This window comes from Setaria italica, chromosome IX, assembly GCF_000263155.2.
Source record: "Setaria italica strain Yugu1 chromosome IX, Setaria_italica_v2.0, whole genome shotgun sequence".
Classification (NCBI taxonomy): Eukaryota; Viridiplantae; Streptophyta; class Magnoliopsida; order Poales; family Poaceae; genus Setaria; species Setaria italica.
In genome coordinates, this window is record NC_028458.1 from 56,303,134 (window position 1) to 56,320,947 (window position 17,814).

A 17,814-nucleotide genomic window follows, 5' to 3' on the forward strand; every position below is an offset into this window, starting at 1 on the left:
GCACCACTCATCCTCTCAGTCTCAGCGAGTAAGAGAGGAGCACAACTCTAAAGCAGTAACGCATAAACACAACAACAAAATGTACTTCGATATCCTTTCGACCAGGTTGTTGAGTTAGCTTTTGCTCTGAGCGATGTGATCAGATAAAATTGTCTCGGTGGCGCTGGCAGCGAGTTTTCGCCACCACCTCTTGCATTTGCATTTACATTGTAAGAGTTCTTGCCATCCAAATCCCAGCCAACTTTTGCGTGATGTGATCAGATACATTATCTTGGAGGAAGGGTAGAAGACTAGAAGTTAGTTTTTGCCACCACTACCTTACGATCTGTTACCACCACCTACGTTTGCAGAATTGCTACGTGTGGAGTAGGCATCGGCTGACAGTCGAGTCCCTGCGCGTTTGGCTGATGGCAGCAGCCGAAAGTGAGATTCGACCACAGTGGCTCGTTAAAAGGTTCACCAAACACAGACACGTCTGAAGTGGACGGTGCTAGTTGACGTTATTACCAGTTTGCTACTAACCCCTTGTCCGGTTGTTGGTGGCAAATTGGCAAGAAGATGCTCCGACCGTGATCACTGTCTCACTGATCACCACCGATCGCGGTAATTTCTCTGATTTGTTATCGATTACAGTTCTGCTGCGTGAGTTGTAAGCGCAGCAGGACGACGCGCCGGCCTGCCTGCCATGCACGACCCTGCCCGGGTGACCCGAGGTCCGGGCAAATTAGCGGGGCAGCGAGGTCTCTGTCGGTCGTGGTGGTCGTCGGCACGAAGCGCTCCAGTTTCGTTCACACGGCTGCAACCTGCAGGGCGCAGGCAGCTGTACCTGGCTCGAACCTTCCATTTCTCCGGTCTCCTCCGCCCGTGAAGACCACGACAACCAACCGCGCGCGGCAGCTGAAGAGAATTAACGTGACCATCGCCTCTTTTGGTTTGGTGCGACCGCTGTTTCACGTGATCCCGGCCGGCCATATTCCACGGGACGGACACCAATGGCAAGGTCCCAGCACGATCCTTGGTCGACAAGCAGCCCTTCTCCTACCACACTGAGCTAAACAATGTCTTAAAATGGCAATCGCTCTGGAGCTTTGTGATTGTTCCCCTTAAGGCCGTCTCTTTGCTCTTACGCGGTCTATCAAAAAAAATTTACCATAATTTGTGCAAAAGATCCCATAAAAAGTGAGGTAGCATTTCGTTTGACCGGCAAGAACGCATCCCGTTCCCTCCGCAGAAAAGGCCAAGCAAATTCATCCGCGCGCACACGGAAGCAACTCAAATCCTACCGAACTGTGGACCCCAACCCACCTGTCAGTGGCGATAAGCAACATGAATTTATAACTGACAGGTGGTCCCGGGGCCCGCACCTCCTACCACGTGCGGCCCTTTCTCAGTTCCTTTCTGCCGTACTACTCCATTTTAAACTATTTTTTCCGTCTCTAATTTCCGCTCATTTTTGGCCATTTATTATTCCTTCAACGATCTCGGCCGCCTCCTCTTCCCCCTTCCGTTCCGTTGGCGTTTGATCCTTCGCACCAGATTGCTGCGACCCTCCGAATTCCCATTTCGCGGTTGAGAGCTTCGATCTCTTGCGCGCATGGAGGAGCTCTCCGGCGAGGCCACCGCCTCGCTGGCACCGGAGCCGCGCGGGCGGGCGGATGAGGACGGGAGGTCGCCGCGGGAACCGCCGGAGCCGCGCAGGCGGGCGGATGAGGACGGGAGGTCGCCGCGGGAACCGGCGTTCGAGGACGCAATGGAGGAGGCGTCGACCGCCTCAGCGTCGCCGGTCGCGTGCCGCGAGGGCGATAGCGAGGCCGCCGCGGAGGCCTCGCCGTCTTCGTCGCCCTCAGCGTGGAGATCGCAGGGCGACGGGCCGGCCGCTGCGGAGGAAGTGGAAACGTACGACTCGCCTTCGGCTTCATCATCGGGGTGCGCGGCGATGGAGGGGGAGGAGTCCCCGTCGGTTGTTGAATCGCGAGAGGAGCCGGGGAGCGTGGATACGGGAAGCGCCGCGTCTCCCTCGGAGCAGCTCGCGAGAGGAGCGGAGGAGCATGAGAGTCCGATGGCCACGCCAAGGGCAGGATCGCCGTTGAGGGAGGAGACGGAGTCGAGTATGCACTCGGCGCCATCGTCCCCGGCGCGCTCAGCCACGTCGACGTCGTCTTCGCCGCTGTCGCAGATCAAGCAGCAGGCGCGGCATGTTCGAACAGGCAGCTTCCAGCGGTTCCGGCAGCAGATGCAGCGCGCTTGGAAGTGGGGGCCGATTGGAGGCGGAGGAGGCGGAGAGAGGAGCCCCAGGGAACAGTTGCTGCGGACGTCTCTGAACATTGAGGCCATGGCGAATCAGAAGCGGCAGTGGTATCAAATCCACTCCAAGGCGCAGGTATAGAGCTCGCCTTTTTGCTCAATCGTAGGTATGATAATTGTGCATTTGTATGCCAACTTTTCCTTAGTGGGATGACTCAAGACTAATTTTAAAACTAAAGGGATAAATTAGTGCAAATAGCTTGCGAGTTTGAGCTTTGCCTTGAAATTGGCAGAATAGTTTTCAAAAAATTTTTTTGGCAGAATACATAAGTTCTTATTGGTGCCATTTCGTAGTTGCTCATTGTTTAGCTTCCTATTCTGACAGAGTTTGCATAACACTGTTTTAGCTTCCAATGCTCATCGTTTAGCTCCTCTTGCAGTGTTTTGATATGTATGCAGTATCAAGTTGCCCTTGTCAATAAGCTATTTCTTCCATCTCTGCAGGATCACTGGCAATATAAGGAACCAGCATCGCTCTTTGAACATTTTTTTGTAGTTGGTCTCCACTCTTATGCAAATGTTGGAGTAATTGAGGATGCTTTTGCGAAAAAGAAAGCTTGGGAATCTAATGTAGCACGCTCAGAGATAGTAGATCTTAGAAAAATCCAGTATCATGGACCTATTCCATCAATGGAACCCCAGGTATGCTGCTTTGATCTTGAGAGGTAAATGTCTTCCAGTTTCAGATGCAGTAGTGTTATCTATGTTATTTTGTGGTACCAAACTTTAGTTCAAGTGCACTTGCCTTTAGATGCCACCATAACCTTAGGTGATTTTTGAAGTTGATTAGGTTGTGGTCCATAATAAGAGGTGCTTTTATTTTTTCGAAGACTATACAGCGGGAGAGGCCCCCGCTGTGGTAAGATATATTAAAAGGGTAAAATAAAACTGTACAAGGACAAAAGTCCAAAGGGCACCGCAATGCCCGAAAAGGAAAAAAGACTTCAGAAAGACCTCAAAGGAGGCTAAGAGCTATGGCTAAAACTAATGCTGTACATTGGTGACCCATGAGAGGAAATCCTGTTTTTTTGCTTTCCTTGATTCTGTGAGCTTGAAGTCTTGCCTCATCTACAAATCTAGATAACCAGTCTCTAACTGTTGGCCTTTTTCCTTTACAGATGAGGCTGTTTTTATTTTGTTGTCTAGGTGCTTTTATTTTGTTGTCAGGTAGCTGAGAATTGCGACATATTTGTTTTTGTTTCTAAATATTTGATCCTTAAGTGTGATAGCACATCACAAAAACGTCTATAGACGATTTTTTCCTGATGTTCAGGTACTAATTAGTAAGACTGAAATACTGCATGTATTCATGATGCATGCAAATTTGCTGGTCTGTGGGCATGATTATATACAAATATTTTAGTTTATTGAGTAAAAAGGAATTCCATGGATCATCACTAGTTCACGTTACTTTGTTGTTATCATTGTACATTGTTGATTCCCTTTATGTGTATGGCAATGCTTATAGAGCACCCGTACTATCTGCAGTATTGTAAAATCTATAGGCATACAGTATCACTTATTTGAAGAAAATGAATTCGTCCTTTTTGCATTAGATGCCGCTTGTGTTCAGATTTGTATTTTTCTGACAGATGCAGACTATCCCTATGGTAAAAAACGTACAACTTTATTTATGGGAGGGAGGGATTCAACAGCTAGTTCTACTCAATTCAGTTGAGCAGAAAAAGCTTACTATGGTGCTTTTATTGACTCTTCATGCTTAAGCCTTCTTTTAGGAGTAAATCATGAAATAAGGGTTGAACACAAATTTCATAGTAACATCTGAGTTTCTCAATTACAAATTTAATTCTAGTTGTCAGTAAAGTTGCCTTTTAGCACCTCCATCTGATCTCATGTTGAAGTCCTTCTCCCGTGCCCTAGTATTTAGTTTCCATCTGGTGAAACCTAGCTAGACATGCTTGAATACAGACAGTTCTGATTTCATGGTCTTCCAGGGCATCAATCTCGTATATTATGCTTGTACACAGGAAAGTGTATCCTTATTTGGACCTTTTCTTTCTCAAGTACGCAGGATAGCTGTGTATCATTGCATTAAGATGAATCCTTATTTGGACCTAGGGCCTTGGCCTCTAGACTGATTTGCTTGTTTTGATAAATGATATTTAGAATAATTTTTATTATTACTTTTGCATAGACTTACAAATTGTAAAATTCTGTCCAATATAAGGCTGACAAGTGGAACCAGAGCCACATGTTGGTGACATTGGATATTAGTTCTGAACTTAGTGATCCTTGTGATGGTAGTGAGTAGTGACCATTATCACTCTATCTTGTATATTCCTTTCTTACTCTTTTTTCTTTGAGAAAAACTGATCCAATTTTAACTTACTTGCAGATTCTTTTCAAGTATCCACCTGGAAAGAGAGCGGAAGTTAGGGAGAATGATTTGCCCTCATTTTGTTTTCCTGAAGGTGTAAAGGTTAGTTACATATTAATTTCTTGGGTGTATCGGTGTATGAATAGTTTTCCAACTCTTTTACATGCCATGATGTGTTCATTGAGCTATCTGAAGATGTTGTTGATCCACCTTCTAGTGGAATTTTCTTTTAATGTTAGTTTTCACAATGTGTTCAGTAAAGGGTAATGTGATGAGCCCGCATGTTGTAATTCTTTTCTCAGAATCCGAGTAATGTATTTCTAAGTAAACTAGTTGTTACTAGTAGCATTAAATACTATTTCTATACAACAGTGCTTGTCCATTATTGTGGGGACTTTGCATATGATTGCATATATAAGCTGTGGTGCTATTTCTTTATAGAAAAAGGGACTAGCCACTCTCTGTCCTCACTTCATGATAATATTGATGGCAGCTGGTGTTCTGCTACCTACTTACATGGATGTTTTTGTTCATGTATTAATTAGCTTTAGAAACCCTCTTATTGATCCCCCCCCCCCCCACACGGTTCCATTTAGTACTTTATTTTGTATTCCAAATTTCTTCTTTCCTTTGCCTTTTGTTCTGTTATGATACGTTCCACAGCAATTTTTATGATTCTTCTCTAATTTAAAATTTCAGGCTCGCTTAATAGAGAGGACTCCATCCATGAGTGACCTGAATGAAATGATATTTGGGCAGGTGAGAATTAATTCTAGCAGGATTCATAAAACATCCTGGAGTCCTGGTTATTGGTGGTTGTCTGTTTTACTGGCCGCCAGTGGTATTTAATAAACCAATTTAGGCTTTAGGCTTGTGTTGAGCTAATGACTAATGACAATTCTGCCTAAATTTTACATCCCCCCTCCTCCCCTGCAAACAAAAGTATACTCCACAGCATTCTTTTGATAAAATACGTGAAGAAAAATAGCATTTGCTGTTCAAAGAACAATCTAACAGCTAGAATATATCCTTTGGAATGTAATGCTCATGTGGAGAACTAGCATTCCTGATTTTTATCACTGAATGAGTGTACTTCTTCTGCCCTATTGAACATGAGATTCCAGCTTGAGAGTGTCAATTTTCGTACCTTTTTTTTCTCAATTGCCATACTTACTAGAAGTTGCCATGTCAATTGTTTGATTAAATTTCACAAACCTACCAATATTTTGGGCTTATAGTCACAATTCTACACATTTTGTACCCATTTCACAAATCCACCACTATTTTGAGCTAGTTCCTCACAGAACAGCAACTTTGTGACTTCATGACGGACCAAGCCCTGTCAGGGATAAATTCATGAATGGGCTTGGCCCACATATTAACTTCCATGAATATGTTGCTGATATCAGTGGCGGAGCTTGAACAGAGAAGTAGAGGGGCAGCACTAAATAAATCCTCAGTATCACTGAATAGTAGCTGAATCAATGGAGATTTTAGTTTGGCGGGGGGGGGGGGGGGGGTGGCATGGTCCACCCTAGCCACAACTAACCTCCGCCACTGGCTGACATGTGGGCCCAACTGTTTGTTGTAGTTCTATGATAAGCCATCCCAAAATGGTGGTTGATTTATAAAATGGGCACAAAATGTTGTAGGTTTGTGACTATTATCCTCAAATAGTGATAGGTTAGCAGTATTTCAATTTTCAACTTTCTAACTTATACAATGATTTTTACATAGGAACATTTGTCTCGAGATGATCTGTCTTTTATCTTCTCCCTTAAGGTTTGTTTATCTCTTCCTTTCCTGGATGTTAGTACTTGGTTCCAGATTATTCCAGTTACTATGTACTGATATTGCATTTTCCTATCTACAAGCTTGTGAGTCTTATTACAACTCTCCTTTGATGTTTTTTATGGCTGTTTATGAACCAGGTATCAGACAATGCACCACTATATGGTGTTTGTCTGCATGTCCAGGAGATAGTTCAAAAGGCACCAGGTATACTAGGCGTGGTCTCACCCCTAAACCCCACTTCCTATAAGCCAAGTCGTTTCTTGGTTTCTGCACCACGTTGTTACTGTTTACTCACAAAGGTACCCTTTTTTGAGCTACACTATGAGATGTTAAACAGGTTTGTTTTCGGATCTAACATATATTTAATATATTTTGATCTGATATTTCTTCAATTCAGTTCTAAGGATATGTTGGTGTGTCTATTCTATGGACAGCATAATTGCACAGGAGAGGCTTGACAGGATAACACAGTTTGCTAGTGAAATTGCTCTAGCTGAACCAGTTCCTCGTTCTGTGAAAGAACAAGATGGAGTAAAAGGGGATTTTGATTCCTCAAATGGGATTCCATACATTGACTGGACAGAATATGCTGTACCTGCCAACAGTATATCAGGTCTCATTTCTTCATCCGGTGTTCCATCAGAAAGGGACATGCCTTCATATTTGTTCAGGAGCTGCGGACCTAATTCTCCTGAAAGTATATCTGCTAGTGAGATTTCAGATTCTAGTTATGTCAGAGAAGTTGATAAGGAGGGAAGGCATAGTTTCCAGCAATATGAAGACTGTCTATCGGAGAACTTGGAATCCCGGTGTGATAGCTTTGGGAGGGAAAATTACATACATGATAATGGACAAACTTCCCCAGATCTTCTGTCCATGCACTCTCCTATCTCTAGAAGATTAGAGCGTGCACAAAGCGTGGAGTCTTTTTTAGACAGGTAAACCTGAAAACAAAGATTTCCTGCTATTGTGAAGTGCAATTTGGCATTAATCATGTCTGGTAGGAATTATGTGAAATTAAATCTGCTCTTTCTCTGAAACTGTTACTGATTATGGTAGAATACATATTGTTGTGAACGGTGACACGTCTTGTATGACAGTTCAGTCAAAGTTGCTCGGTCAGATGACGAAGATGAAGTAAGTTTGAAGCATGAAATGATTGTTGATGATGAAAAAGTTATAGGATGGGCTAAGGTTTGTCATACATATTCAAGCTTCACAAATACTACCAGATGGCTCTGGTTCTTATTGATCATATACATAATGTATTATTTTAGGCACACAATAATGAGCCTCTACAAATTGTTTGTGGTTACCATGCTCTTCCTCTGCCACCTCGTGGTGGTGAACTTGTATTCCGCCCCCTTGAACATCTCCAACCTGTGAAATACTCCCGGGCAGGATTATCCTTGTTGGGTTTTGGGGAGACAATTTTAGACAATGGTTTGACTTTGGCAGAAACAAATAAGGTAGATGCTTTGCCTATCGCAACTGTATTCTGTAGTATTGTTCCCCTACTTCCCTAATCATGAAATTTGATTGTAGGTCAATGCACGTTTGGCGGCTGCAGAAGAAGCTCTTGCATTATCGATATGGACTACAGCTACACTTTGTCGTGCTCTATCTCTGGAAAGTGTATGTTATATTACTACCAGTTTTTCAGTTAATGGTAACATTATGGAAGGCTTTAATACTATTATTATGTTAAAACAAATACTCCCTCTGTCCTGAACTATAAAGCATTCTTGCTATGTACCTAGACGAGTACTTGCAGATACATAGCCAGAATGGACAGAGGGAGTATTACGCTACGAAGACTAAAATAAATCCTGTAAAAAGGTTCACAAAACACAACAAAATGGAAGCAGCCCATTGATTCAGCACTGAATTGAAACAACTACAATCTCAGCCTTATACAGCTCAAATAATAGTCACGATCAAGAAATTCTGATAGCTAATAAAGATAACTACTTCTTGGGCGATACAAGGATTCAGATTTAAGTATTTTGTTCTTTTGGAAAGAATATTAAATGTATATATTCTTGAACTCAGGATTTCTTATATGGGCAGAAACTTTGCTCTTCAATTGCTAGGATTATCTTAGTCGAGACCTTTTCTCAAGATTATCCAAGTCCTTTACGCTTTAGCATGCACTTGTTCTTCTTAATCTACAGGTTAGCTCTTGAACTACCAAAAATGGTAGCTTTTGCTGTGTAAAATGTAGGTATTTACCACTGCGCTGAATATAGGTCCCATCTTTGCACTTCTGCTTGTTTGATCAATTACTAGCCCATTTTAAGACCACCCATCTCGTATCGAGGGACATTCTAGTTGGTGGAATAATAACAAGTTGTATCTCTCTGACTTATTTTTCTTCTTCTGACAAGACCCCCTCTCTATTGGTAGGCGTACACTGACTGCACATTATACAAGTGATACTATCTTGGTTTGTTTATTTCCGCATAAATTTATTATTTTCTCCTGAAGGTGCTAGGATTATTTGCTGGAGTTCTGCTGGAGAAGCAAACTGTGGTAATATGCCCAAATCTGGTATGGTTTTATTTCAGCGTTGTAACAATGTTCTTTGGTCTCATGCTATCCTTCTTCCCGCTGATACTAGCACTTATATCAAATGCTTAACTGCAGGGTGTCCTGTCCGCAATTGTTTTATCAATTATACCAATGATAAGGCCATTCCAGTGGCAAAGTTTGTTACTTCCCGTAAGTTTTACTATTTCCTGTAAGATTGAAGTTTCTATCTTAAAACAGACCAAATCAGGTGGAACTAGGCGGGTGGCTTTTATTAAGAAAAAAATAAGCATCCAAATTTGCCTCTTAATAACTGCATTAATTCCATTTTCTAGGAATACTGTATTAGTAACTGTAGTTTACTTGGGTATTGGATCACAAGAACTTGACCTTTTGATCTTCTTGGTTTTGCATTTTGCCATGTTTTTTGAGGGGATCACACTGCTCATATTTATTGAATCATATCATTTGCCATAAGCTTAAAATTGTCTGTCTTTATGTGACTATATAATTATATAAACCTGTGAGTATTATATCGCCCGATCTAGTTTTTTAAGAGTTGTCTATGTATTTATTTTTATCTTCATGTTTCTATCAGTTTGTAGATGAATCTTTTCAGCAATTAGAATAGACTACTGCATGAACTAGGGGATTTCTAGAGTTGCTCAGTAGGTGTGTTGTTTCTTTTTTTAAAACTTATAGAATGGCAGGCCTGGCTTAGTACTGGGGTATATCCACTTGTATCCTGGAGGTTCTGTGTTCGAATCAGCCTCCTTTGCAGACATGGTCAGGCTGCCTAGAATCCCCCTTCCCAGAACCCACCTAATGTGGGAGCTTTCATCAGCACTGGGTACGCCTGTTATGACAGCTTATTGCATAACACAGTGTCTCACAAATATTTTGTTGAAGTAATGTAATTGCAAATTGTGAAACATTAGTCCTTTAGGTTTACTCAATGCATCAGCTCATATTGCGATCAAATTAGCTCATTTTGTGTCTTGCTTTTCAGGTTCTACCAAGGAAATTGATTGATTTTCTTGATGCCCCTGTACCTTTCATTGTAAGCTTCTCTGGCCCTTGAAGCTCATTTGTTTGGTTGCTATTCTTTATTTAATTTACAGTGACCATAGTTGTCAAATTTTAGTAATTTTGAACTATATTATCATTGATTCTCAGTAATCGCTGAAGTGCGAATGATAATCCAATTTCTTCTATAGGCTGGTGTACAACATAAACCCCCTGATATGAAGATGAAAGGATCTAGTCTTGTCAGAATCAATGTACAGAAAGATCAGGCAAGTATTACATGCTATTTGCTTTTAGTGAAAAGACGTCTTGAGAAGGAACGTCTAAACTTTTTTGGTCAAGCAGAATCTTGGTTTTGCTCTATGCTTGTGGATTGTGTTCTTAATACAATATTGTTGGTATGTAAATGTGTGCAAATCAAAAGTAAAATCAACTGAATGTGATTAGGGAAAGTAGAGACTAGGGGTAGATTTTCCCACTAGTGTCCTTTTACTTCAGCCAATCATGAATCTATTGGTGCGAGATTATGTGGTGTTATTGTCTGAAAAGATTCAAGGTAAATGTTATTTTTGTTTAAAAATACACAGGTGAAGGCATGTTCATTGCCTCAACTTCCACGTTACAAGGAGCTTGTTTCTGATCTCGGTCCAATTCATGCCAGACTATCGTGTGAGAATGCTTTGGCTAAGAGGCATCCCATCTATAAATGCAATGAAGTTCAGGTGCTAATTTATCGCACTGTGTGGATGTATCGTATTTTTTAAACTATTCGTTCTTGAGAAAAAGTTGTCTCTGCACTTGATCATTTAAACTTCTCTTGATTGTCCAAGCAAGTTTTTGAATGATAAACATGCATATGGATATCATTGCAGGCTGAAGCAGCTTGGCAGTTCTTAAATGTAATGAGATCCTACTTGGAATCACTTTGCTCTGACTTGCGCTTTCATACCATCACAAATGTTCAGTCCAACAATGACAGGGTTAGCAATGCCAAAGTTGTTCTTTACACTTGGCAATGATGCTGCTTGTCACTTATCGGAAAAATCATAAAATCTAATGAGTAATGTTGCTCTTCTGTATGATCAGGTTTCTTTGCTTCTGAAAGACAGTTTCATTGATTCGTTCCCCTCAAAAGATCACCCATTTGTAAAGGTACTTGTCTATTTGTTTTACACAGCGGATTCCTATGTTTATTTTCTTTAAAAAAAACACATACTTGATGAAACTAGCAAACATTAAATTGGTAATTCAGAGTATGCCCCATAGAGTTCCTTCTGGTCGAGATGCAAAGCATCAAAACATAAACTAAGCCTCATTGATTGTAATTTTCTTGTTGAAACTCCAATGAATCTATGACCCTATCACACTATGCATGTATTCAATGGAACTGGCTTTTTTTTATGCTGTTGTGTGTCACTATTTTGCCTGCATATCCTCATAATTGTTAACATTGTGCAGCTCTTTGTGGAGACACAGATGTTTTCTGTTCTATCAGATTCTCGACTGTACAGTTTTGAAAATGAACGGACATAATGGCATTGTTCAAGCTGGAGATCAAACACAGTGATCCTCCCTGTCCTTGTTGTGTCTGCTTCCTGGTGCTATTTTTACATGTCATTCCAATGTTCTGGCAATGGGAGGATAAAAACAAGGGACATAGGCGAAGTGTGGATGATGTGAAGTCACGGCAGTTAAAAGGTTCTGTTAGAAATATCCAGGCATGTCTGCGATGTAAGAATACTCTGTACTGTCAGGTTATAGGAAACTGATGCAACCTGGTCTTCTAAACGGGATGAGGTACATATGGTGTGGAAGAAAAAAAGAAATGCTGAATATAGTTGGGGCTTCTGTTCCAGTTATCGTTTTTCTTTGTAATACTAATGAGCGCATATAGTGAAAAGAAGAACCATGTATATAGGATGAGCTTATTCATTGTAGTTCGTGTCCCTGATTCAATTCTGTAAATTATGATTTCAGTTACTGATGCACAAGAACGGGGATAAGTTTTGGTGTGCGTTCTGCAGTTAGGGTGAGTTACTTTCAAGGCCAATTGATTGTAAAGCACTTCAATGAATGGTATGACCGGATCTGCCTATCATCACGGCAACAAGTTTTGGTGGTTTACTATTCTTCAAAGGCATTTGAAAAGGGTGTTTGAATGAATAGATGTGTTTGGTTTGATGGACGATTCTATTTCTCATGTTTGTACTAGTAACATGCATATGAGGAATGAGGTGGGGATAGACCAAAGTCATTTCATCTTTCAGACCAAATAAGAATCTGAGATGACTTCATGAACTCGATCATGTAACTCACACTGCAAAATCCATTGCCAACAGGTGCCCTAAAGCAGAAAAAACACGTAGACACCCTAGTGCAACCTACGTCTATAAGTTCATATTCATGGCAAAAACTAAACAGTTGTGTTGTCATAAATCCGGCCAGCTGCTTGGCCGGCGTAGCATGAGAACTGAAGAAGATATAACAGCCTCGGCTCCGCCGAACGGCCGAAACGGCCCGCTGTTTCGGTTCAGAATACTTCCTTTTCGAAAGGACTAAAACGAGAGCCGATGGCTAGGACAGCAAGCAAGGGCACAAGTAGCATGAAATCTAGTAATATCTGCAGCGGCCGTGCAACGGTCTGTTAACCTCTCACCCAACCTTTGGGCAATCACAACTGCGGCATGACTGATCGTGACAACGCACACGGATCATCATCATTGGACTACAGCCTGGTGATCATTGGAAATCAAAGTGATGTCATCTGATTCTCATCCAAACTCGAGCTTCACATTCTTATCTGGTTCCAAACCTTTGCTGTTTTAGGAGCGGGAGACCATGCCAGGTCGCGCAAGCAAGGACAAACAGACTAGGAGATGGCAACCAGGGATCCAACGCGCTGGGCATGCGTTCGGCCATGTTGCCCCAGGCAGCAACCTCTTCTTGTAACAAGAAAAAAGATGAGAAAAATTCCTTCCCCTCAAGGCCTGAAACCTCTCCTCCAATGCACGCAAGAAATCGGCCGTGTCAACGTGCACAGAAATGCGCTTCTAAATATCTGCACCTGCGCATGCGTGCATATAAATAGTCGGCACATGCTACTGTGATAAGCAAGCCCAGCAGACTCGTGTCAGTGTGTCACTAGCAAAGCTCTGTCAAGATAAGAACAGTTCTTGACAAGAACAGAGCGGTAATCCGCAATGGATCGTTGCGTGAGCCTGGCCACCCGGAGCGTGCGCGTGCAGATCCCCGACCAGCTGCCGACGCTGTTCGAACCGCAGAAGGCGGTGATGACCCCGCACATCCGCGCGAGCACCGACGACGACGACGCGGCGCCGCCGGAGCGCAGGCTCACCGTGCTGGCGCTCCAGCTCGCGTTGCTCGAGAAGGCGGCCAGCCGGCTGGGCACGCTGGGCTTCATCTGGGCCACCGTCGTCCTCCTCGGCGGCTTCGCCATCACCCTGGGCCAGACCGACTTCTGGTGCGTCACCGCGCTGCTGCTGGTGGAGGGCGCCCGCATCCTGGGCCGCAGCCACGAGCTGGAGTGGCAGCACGAGGCCACGGGCCGCGCGCCCCCCGTCTCCTGGGCCGCCGGCCGCGTCTTCCACTGGCTGCAGCTGCTCTCCGCCTCCGCCTGCGTCGCGCTCTCCCTCGTCCGCCTCGCCCACCAGCACTACGGCGGCAGCCCGGAGGCCCGCACCAACCGCCGCTCCGCGCTCGACATCTTTTACGGCCTCGCGCTCGCCGAGGCCCTGCTCTTCCTCCTCGAGAAGGCGCTGTGGCAGTGGAGGCTCGGCTACCACCGCCTCCTCGAGCGCGTCGCCGTCGAGTGCCACCTCGCTACCGCCTGCGGCACCGTCGCCGTCCGCCGCTTCTTCTACGACTCCTACTCGCGCTGCCTCAACGGCAGCATCTTCGACGGCCTGCACATGGACCTCGTGTCCTACGCCGACGACCTGCTCACCGCGGGCTCGCACGACGAGCAGCGCCTCGGCGCCAACATCCTCGTGGCGCTCGTCGAGTCTGACCGCTTCGCCGACGCCACGCTCCGCAGGATCGGCACGTCCGCGCCCACCGTCGAGCGCCTCATCGAGATGCTCAGCTGGAAGAACGCGTCGGAGAAGGACGTGCGCCGCTCCGCCGCGGTCGTCGTGTTCATGCTCACGGGGAGGAAGCTCAACGCGCTCCGCGTCACCGGCATCCCCGGCGGGATCGAGTCCGTGGCATCCTTGCTGTACGCCGACCTCGACGAGCTCAACCTCCTGGGGCTGTCCATCCTCAACAAGCTCGCGCACGACCACGACAACTGCGACAAGATCGGCAAGACCAGGGGCCTTCTCGACAAGATCATCTCGTACTCGAGCATAGCCAGCGGGCCGGCGGCGGCGGCGCCGCCGACAGACACGCGACTCAAGGCAGTGAAGCAGTCGCTCCGAGTTGTGAAGAGGCTGGCGACCACGACGGGGACCACCGGAAAGCTACTTCGTGGGGAGCTCTCTGACATCGTGTTCACGGTGAGTAACATCAGGGAGGTGCTGCAGCAGCACGACGAGAAGGACATGTCGGAGCTGCACCTGCTGGCGATCGAGATTCTGACGAGCCTCGCCATGGATGAGGAGGCGAGGGAGATGATCGGCGGGACGGGGGGTGTGGTCAGCGTGCTCCTCGCGATGTTCTTGCCGGGAAAGGATGCCGCAGCGCCCGACCGGCGGAAGGACGCGGTCCGGGTGGAGGCCGGCGAGGCTCTGGCGATGCTGGCGCTCGACAGCCGGGCGAACTGCGGCGCGATCATCACGGCGTGCGGCGGCGGGGTGGCGCGGCTCATCGAGGCGCTGGGTGATCCCGTCGTCATCATCGGCGCCGCAAGGATCCTGCGCAACCTGTGCACCTACGCCGGCGAAGAGTGGCAGCTCGCACTGAGAGGAGTCACCGCCGGCGCCACCAAGGTAAGTAGTTTCTGTCCACTGATCTGTGCATGTGTATCGTCGCAGCTGGAGGTCATTGGCCAACCATTCCCTGAATCTCTTTCCCGATGACTCGAGCAGGTGCTGCGAAATATCATGGTGGAGAAGACCAAGCTCCTCAACATCTCCCTCAGCCTGGCGGCGCAGATGCTCCGGTTCATGGAGCCCGGGGAGCTCCGGGGGACCCTCGCCGCGGCGGGCGTCACGGAGGCGGCGCTGGCGCGGACGCTGGTGCTGGTCCTGCGGGAGTACGGCCGCCCGTCCTTGGTGGTGCCGCGCATCCGGTTGTACACGCTCGAGCTCGCCATCGCGCTGATGCGGTCGGAGGAGGACGCGCGGTTCGTGGCGCTCTTCGTGGAGCTCGGGCTGGAGGGCGAGCTAAGGCGCGTCGCGGAGACCACCTCCGGGCTCGAGTGCTTCAACGTCTTCTCCGGCAGTGTCGGGCTCAACCGCCGCGCCGTCGGTGTCTGCTCGCTCGTCGAGACCGCCAGGGAGGTGATGAGGCGAGGCTGACACGTCACAAATCCTCATCTTGTACGCTGAAAAAGCAAGCAGCCACGGCCGGTGTCTCCCCTGCTCCAGTCATATACTTCGGGGTGCATTGTGAATTTGTGATTTATCCACTTTGATTCCACGGTATTTGCATACGTAGTATCTCTCTGTGTCTCATGCGTATTGTTTCTGTTAATTCTGTATCACTGCATTCCTTGTTGTGTGAAAGTGAAATAAACATATTATGGGTACATTCTGTGTGCGCGCTTGCGCTTGCTTGCTTGTTTGATTCTACTTCCGTCCAGAAGTTCAAAAGGTTTATATATGCTTTTGAGAAAAATAATTAATCCACAATATAAACCCAAAAAACGTTTCGAACAGCAGCATTTCATCTAGACATAATGTAAAATGGGAAACCGCGATATTATCGTTGTTAGAGTACTGCTCAACGGAAATCGTCGAAAGAAACTCAAATTGATATATGGATATAAATCATGTAGTTGCTTATTCTTTTTCAAAATGTTTATGAAATATGAATGCAGAACGGAAAACCGCAAGCCTAGGTAAACAGCAGAACGAGGTGTTACTGTTCTGACGAGCTGCCTGACCTCAGCCTGGATGATATCAGCAGCTAGCAGCAACTTCTTTTTTTAAAAAAAAGGAAAACAGCAGACGAGGGTTTTGCCAGGCATATATAAATAGAGAAGAGCTAGCAGTCAGCAAACGCCCGATTTTTCGAGAGAGAACAAGTTGTGTACTTGTTCGTCACAGATGAGGTCATGAGGATCGGCAGTCTGGTTTGATCGATTATTGTGCCCCGAACGGGAGAATTTGCCATGGTCAACCGAAGGCGCTATCGAGGAGGCGCTCCATGGCGAGCACGGACGAGCCCTTCACCTCGTCGTCCGCTCCGCCGACACCTACCGCCGCGCGCGCCAACTGCTTGAGCTCCGCGGCCTTCCGCCGCATGTCCCTGGCCTTCTCGCCGTCCCCGAGCACCGCCTCCACGACGTCCCTCACGTGCTCCCACCCCTTGCCCAGCCCGCCGAACACCCTCCCGGACGCCACCTCGACGCCGACGCCGAGCTCCTCCAGCAAGCGGGCGTCGAACACCTGGTCGGCGATGAGCGGCCACCCCACCACCGGCACGCCGTGCCACAGGCTCTCCAGCACCGAGTTCCACCCGCAGTGGCTCAGGAACGCGCCCGTCGACGCGTGCGCCAGGATCGCCACCTGCGGCGCCCACCGCCGCACCACCACGCCCCGCCCCGCCGCCGCGGCGCGGTCCTCGAACCCATCGGGGAGCCACTCAGCGCGGAACGCCTCCGCCCCGTCGAACTCCGCCGGCGGCCGCACCGCCCAGATGAACGGCCGCCCGCTGGCCTCCAGCCCCCGCGCCAGCTCCATCATCTGCGACGCCGGGATCGTGTTCTGCGACCCGAACGACACGTACAGCACGGACGCCGGCGGCTTGGAGTCCAGGAACTTGATGATGCGGGCGTCTTCGTCCCGTGCGTCATCCGAAGGTGCTCGTGTTCGGCCGCCGATGAGGGGACCGACGGCGAACGTCGGCAGCCCGGAGAGCTTCCGGATGAGGTGGAGACCTTTCGGCTCGATCTCTTCCGAGGTGTTGATGACGAGACCGCCCGAGTGGCGGAAGTGGAGGCTGATCATCCGGCACAGGTACGCCAACATGGGGTTCGTCGCGTGGTCCTCCGTGACGATCACGTTCAGGAACTCCGTGTACCGGACGCGCACGTCGGGGAAGTCGTGCAGCGCCTGCTCGTCGCTGGGGCCGACGGGGCGCGGGAACGTCGGCGGGCGGAGCCAGATGGAGAAGGTGACGGCGGAGGCGTAGGCGCCGGAGGTGAGGAACACGCGGTGCCGGACGCCAAGCGCGCGGGCGCTCTCGGCCGTCCAGCCCAGGAAGATGTCCGCGAGGACGCACACGTTCTCGCGCCCTTGTCTCCCCGCGACCTCCGCCACGAGCTCCTCGAACGACGGCCGGAGCAGCTCCGTGGCGCAGTAGAAGGCGGGGAAGGCACGCAGTGGGACGGCGTCGGCGCTCTCGGCGTCGGCAGGAAGGCCATGGTCCGACGGCGAGAACGGCAGCTCGGCGAAGCCGATGGACGATCCGGCCGGTACCGCACGCTGGAGGTTGGCCACGTTGCGGGGCGTGCTGACGATTGTGACCTCGAGACGGCGCTGGCCGCTGCCGCCACGCTGCCCGAGGCTCTCGAGGCGCTTGGCCAGGTTGAGGAACGGGATGAGGTGGCCTTGCGCCAGGAACGGGAAGAGGAGGAGGTGGCCGGCGCCGCGGCCGCCGCGCTCTTGCTCGTGACCCATGGCGGGCGGACAGGGCGAGGG

At 47.8% G+C, this 17,814-nt stretch overlaps 2 protein-coding genes across 2 annotated transcripts; one reads left to right on the forward strand and one right to left on the reverse strand.

Moving 5' to 3' along the window:
• The first annotated feature begins 1,455 nt into the window (after positions 1–1,455).
• On the forward strand, positions 1,456–15,525 carry LOC101770292. The gene is made up of 17 exons (XM_012842883.2): positions 1,456–2,374; positions 2,728–2,946; positions 4,661–4,744; positions 5,342–5,401; positions 6,380–6,424; positions 6,574–6,773; positions 6,871–7,374; positions 7,537–7,630; positions 7,982–8,071; positions 8,924–8,986; positions 9,083–9,157; positions 9,975–10,025; positions 10,579–10,713; positions 10,864–10,971; positions 11,078–11,143; positions 13,663–14,937; positions 15,037–15,525. Exons 1-17 carry the CDS (start codon positions 1,595–1,597, stop codon positions 15,466–15,468), a joined length of 4,281 nt encoding a protein of 1,426 aa, XP_012698337.1. The 5' UTR covers positions 1,456–1,594; the 3' UTR covers positions 15,469–15,525.
• Positions 15,526–16,287: 762 nt separating this feature from the next.
• Positions 16,288–17,793, reverse strand: LOC101757311 (UDP-glycosyltransferase 92A1). The gene has a single exon (XM_004987120.2). The coding sequence runs from the start codon at positions 17,791–17,793 to the stop codon at positions 16,288–16,290; it is 1,506 nt and encodes a 501-aa protein (XP_004987177.1).
• Positions 17,794–17,814: the final 21 nt, after the last annotated feature.

Excerpts from the sequence above, each read along its gene's own strand:
- LOC101757311 (XM_004987120.2), bottom strand. The coding sequence starts at position 17,793 with ATGGGTCACGAGCAAGAGCGCGGCGGCCGCGGCGCCGGCCACCTCCTC.
- LOC101770292 (XM_012842883.2), top strand. The coding sequence starts at position 1,595 with ATGGAGGAGCTCTCCGGCGAGGCCACCGCCTCGCTGGCACCGGAGCCG. Across the intron at positions 2,375-2,727 it reads GGTATCAAATCCACTCCAAG|CTATTTCTTCCATCTCTGCA; the intron begins GCGCAGGTATAG and ends CTTGTCAATAAG. Across the intron at positions 6,774-6,870 it reads CACTATGAGATGTTAAACAG|CATAATTGCACAGGAGAGGC; the intron begins GTTTGTTTTCGG and ends TTCTATGGACAG.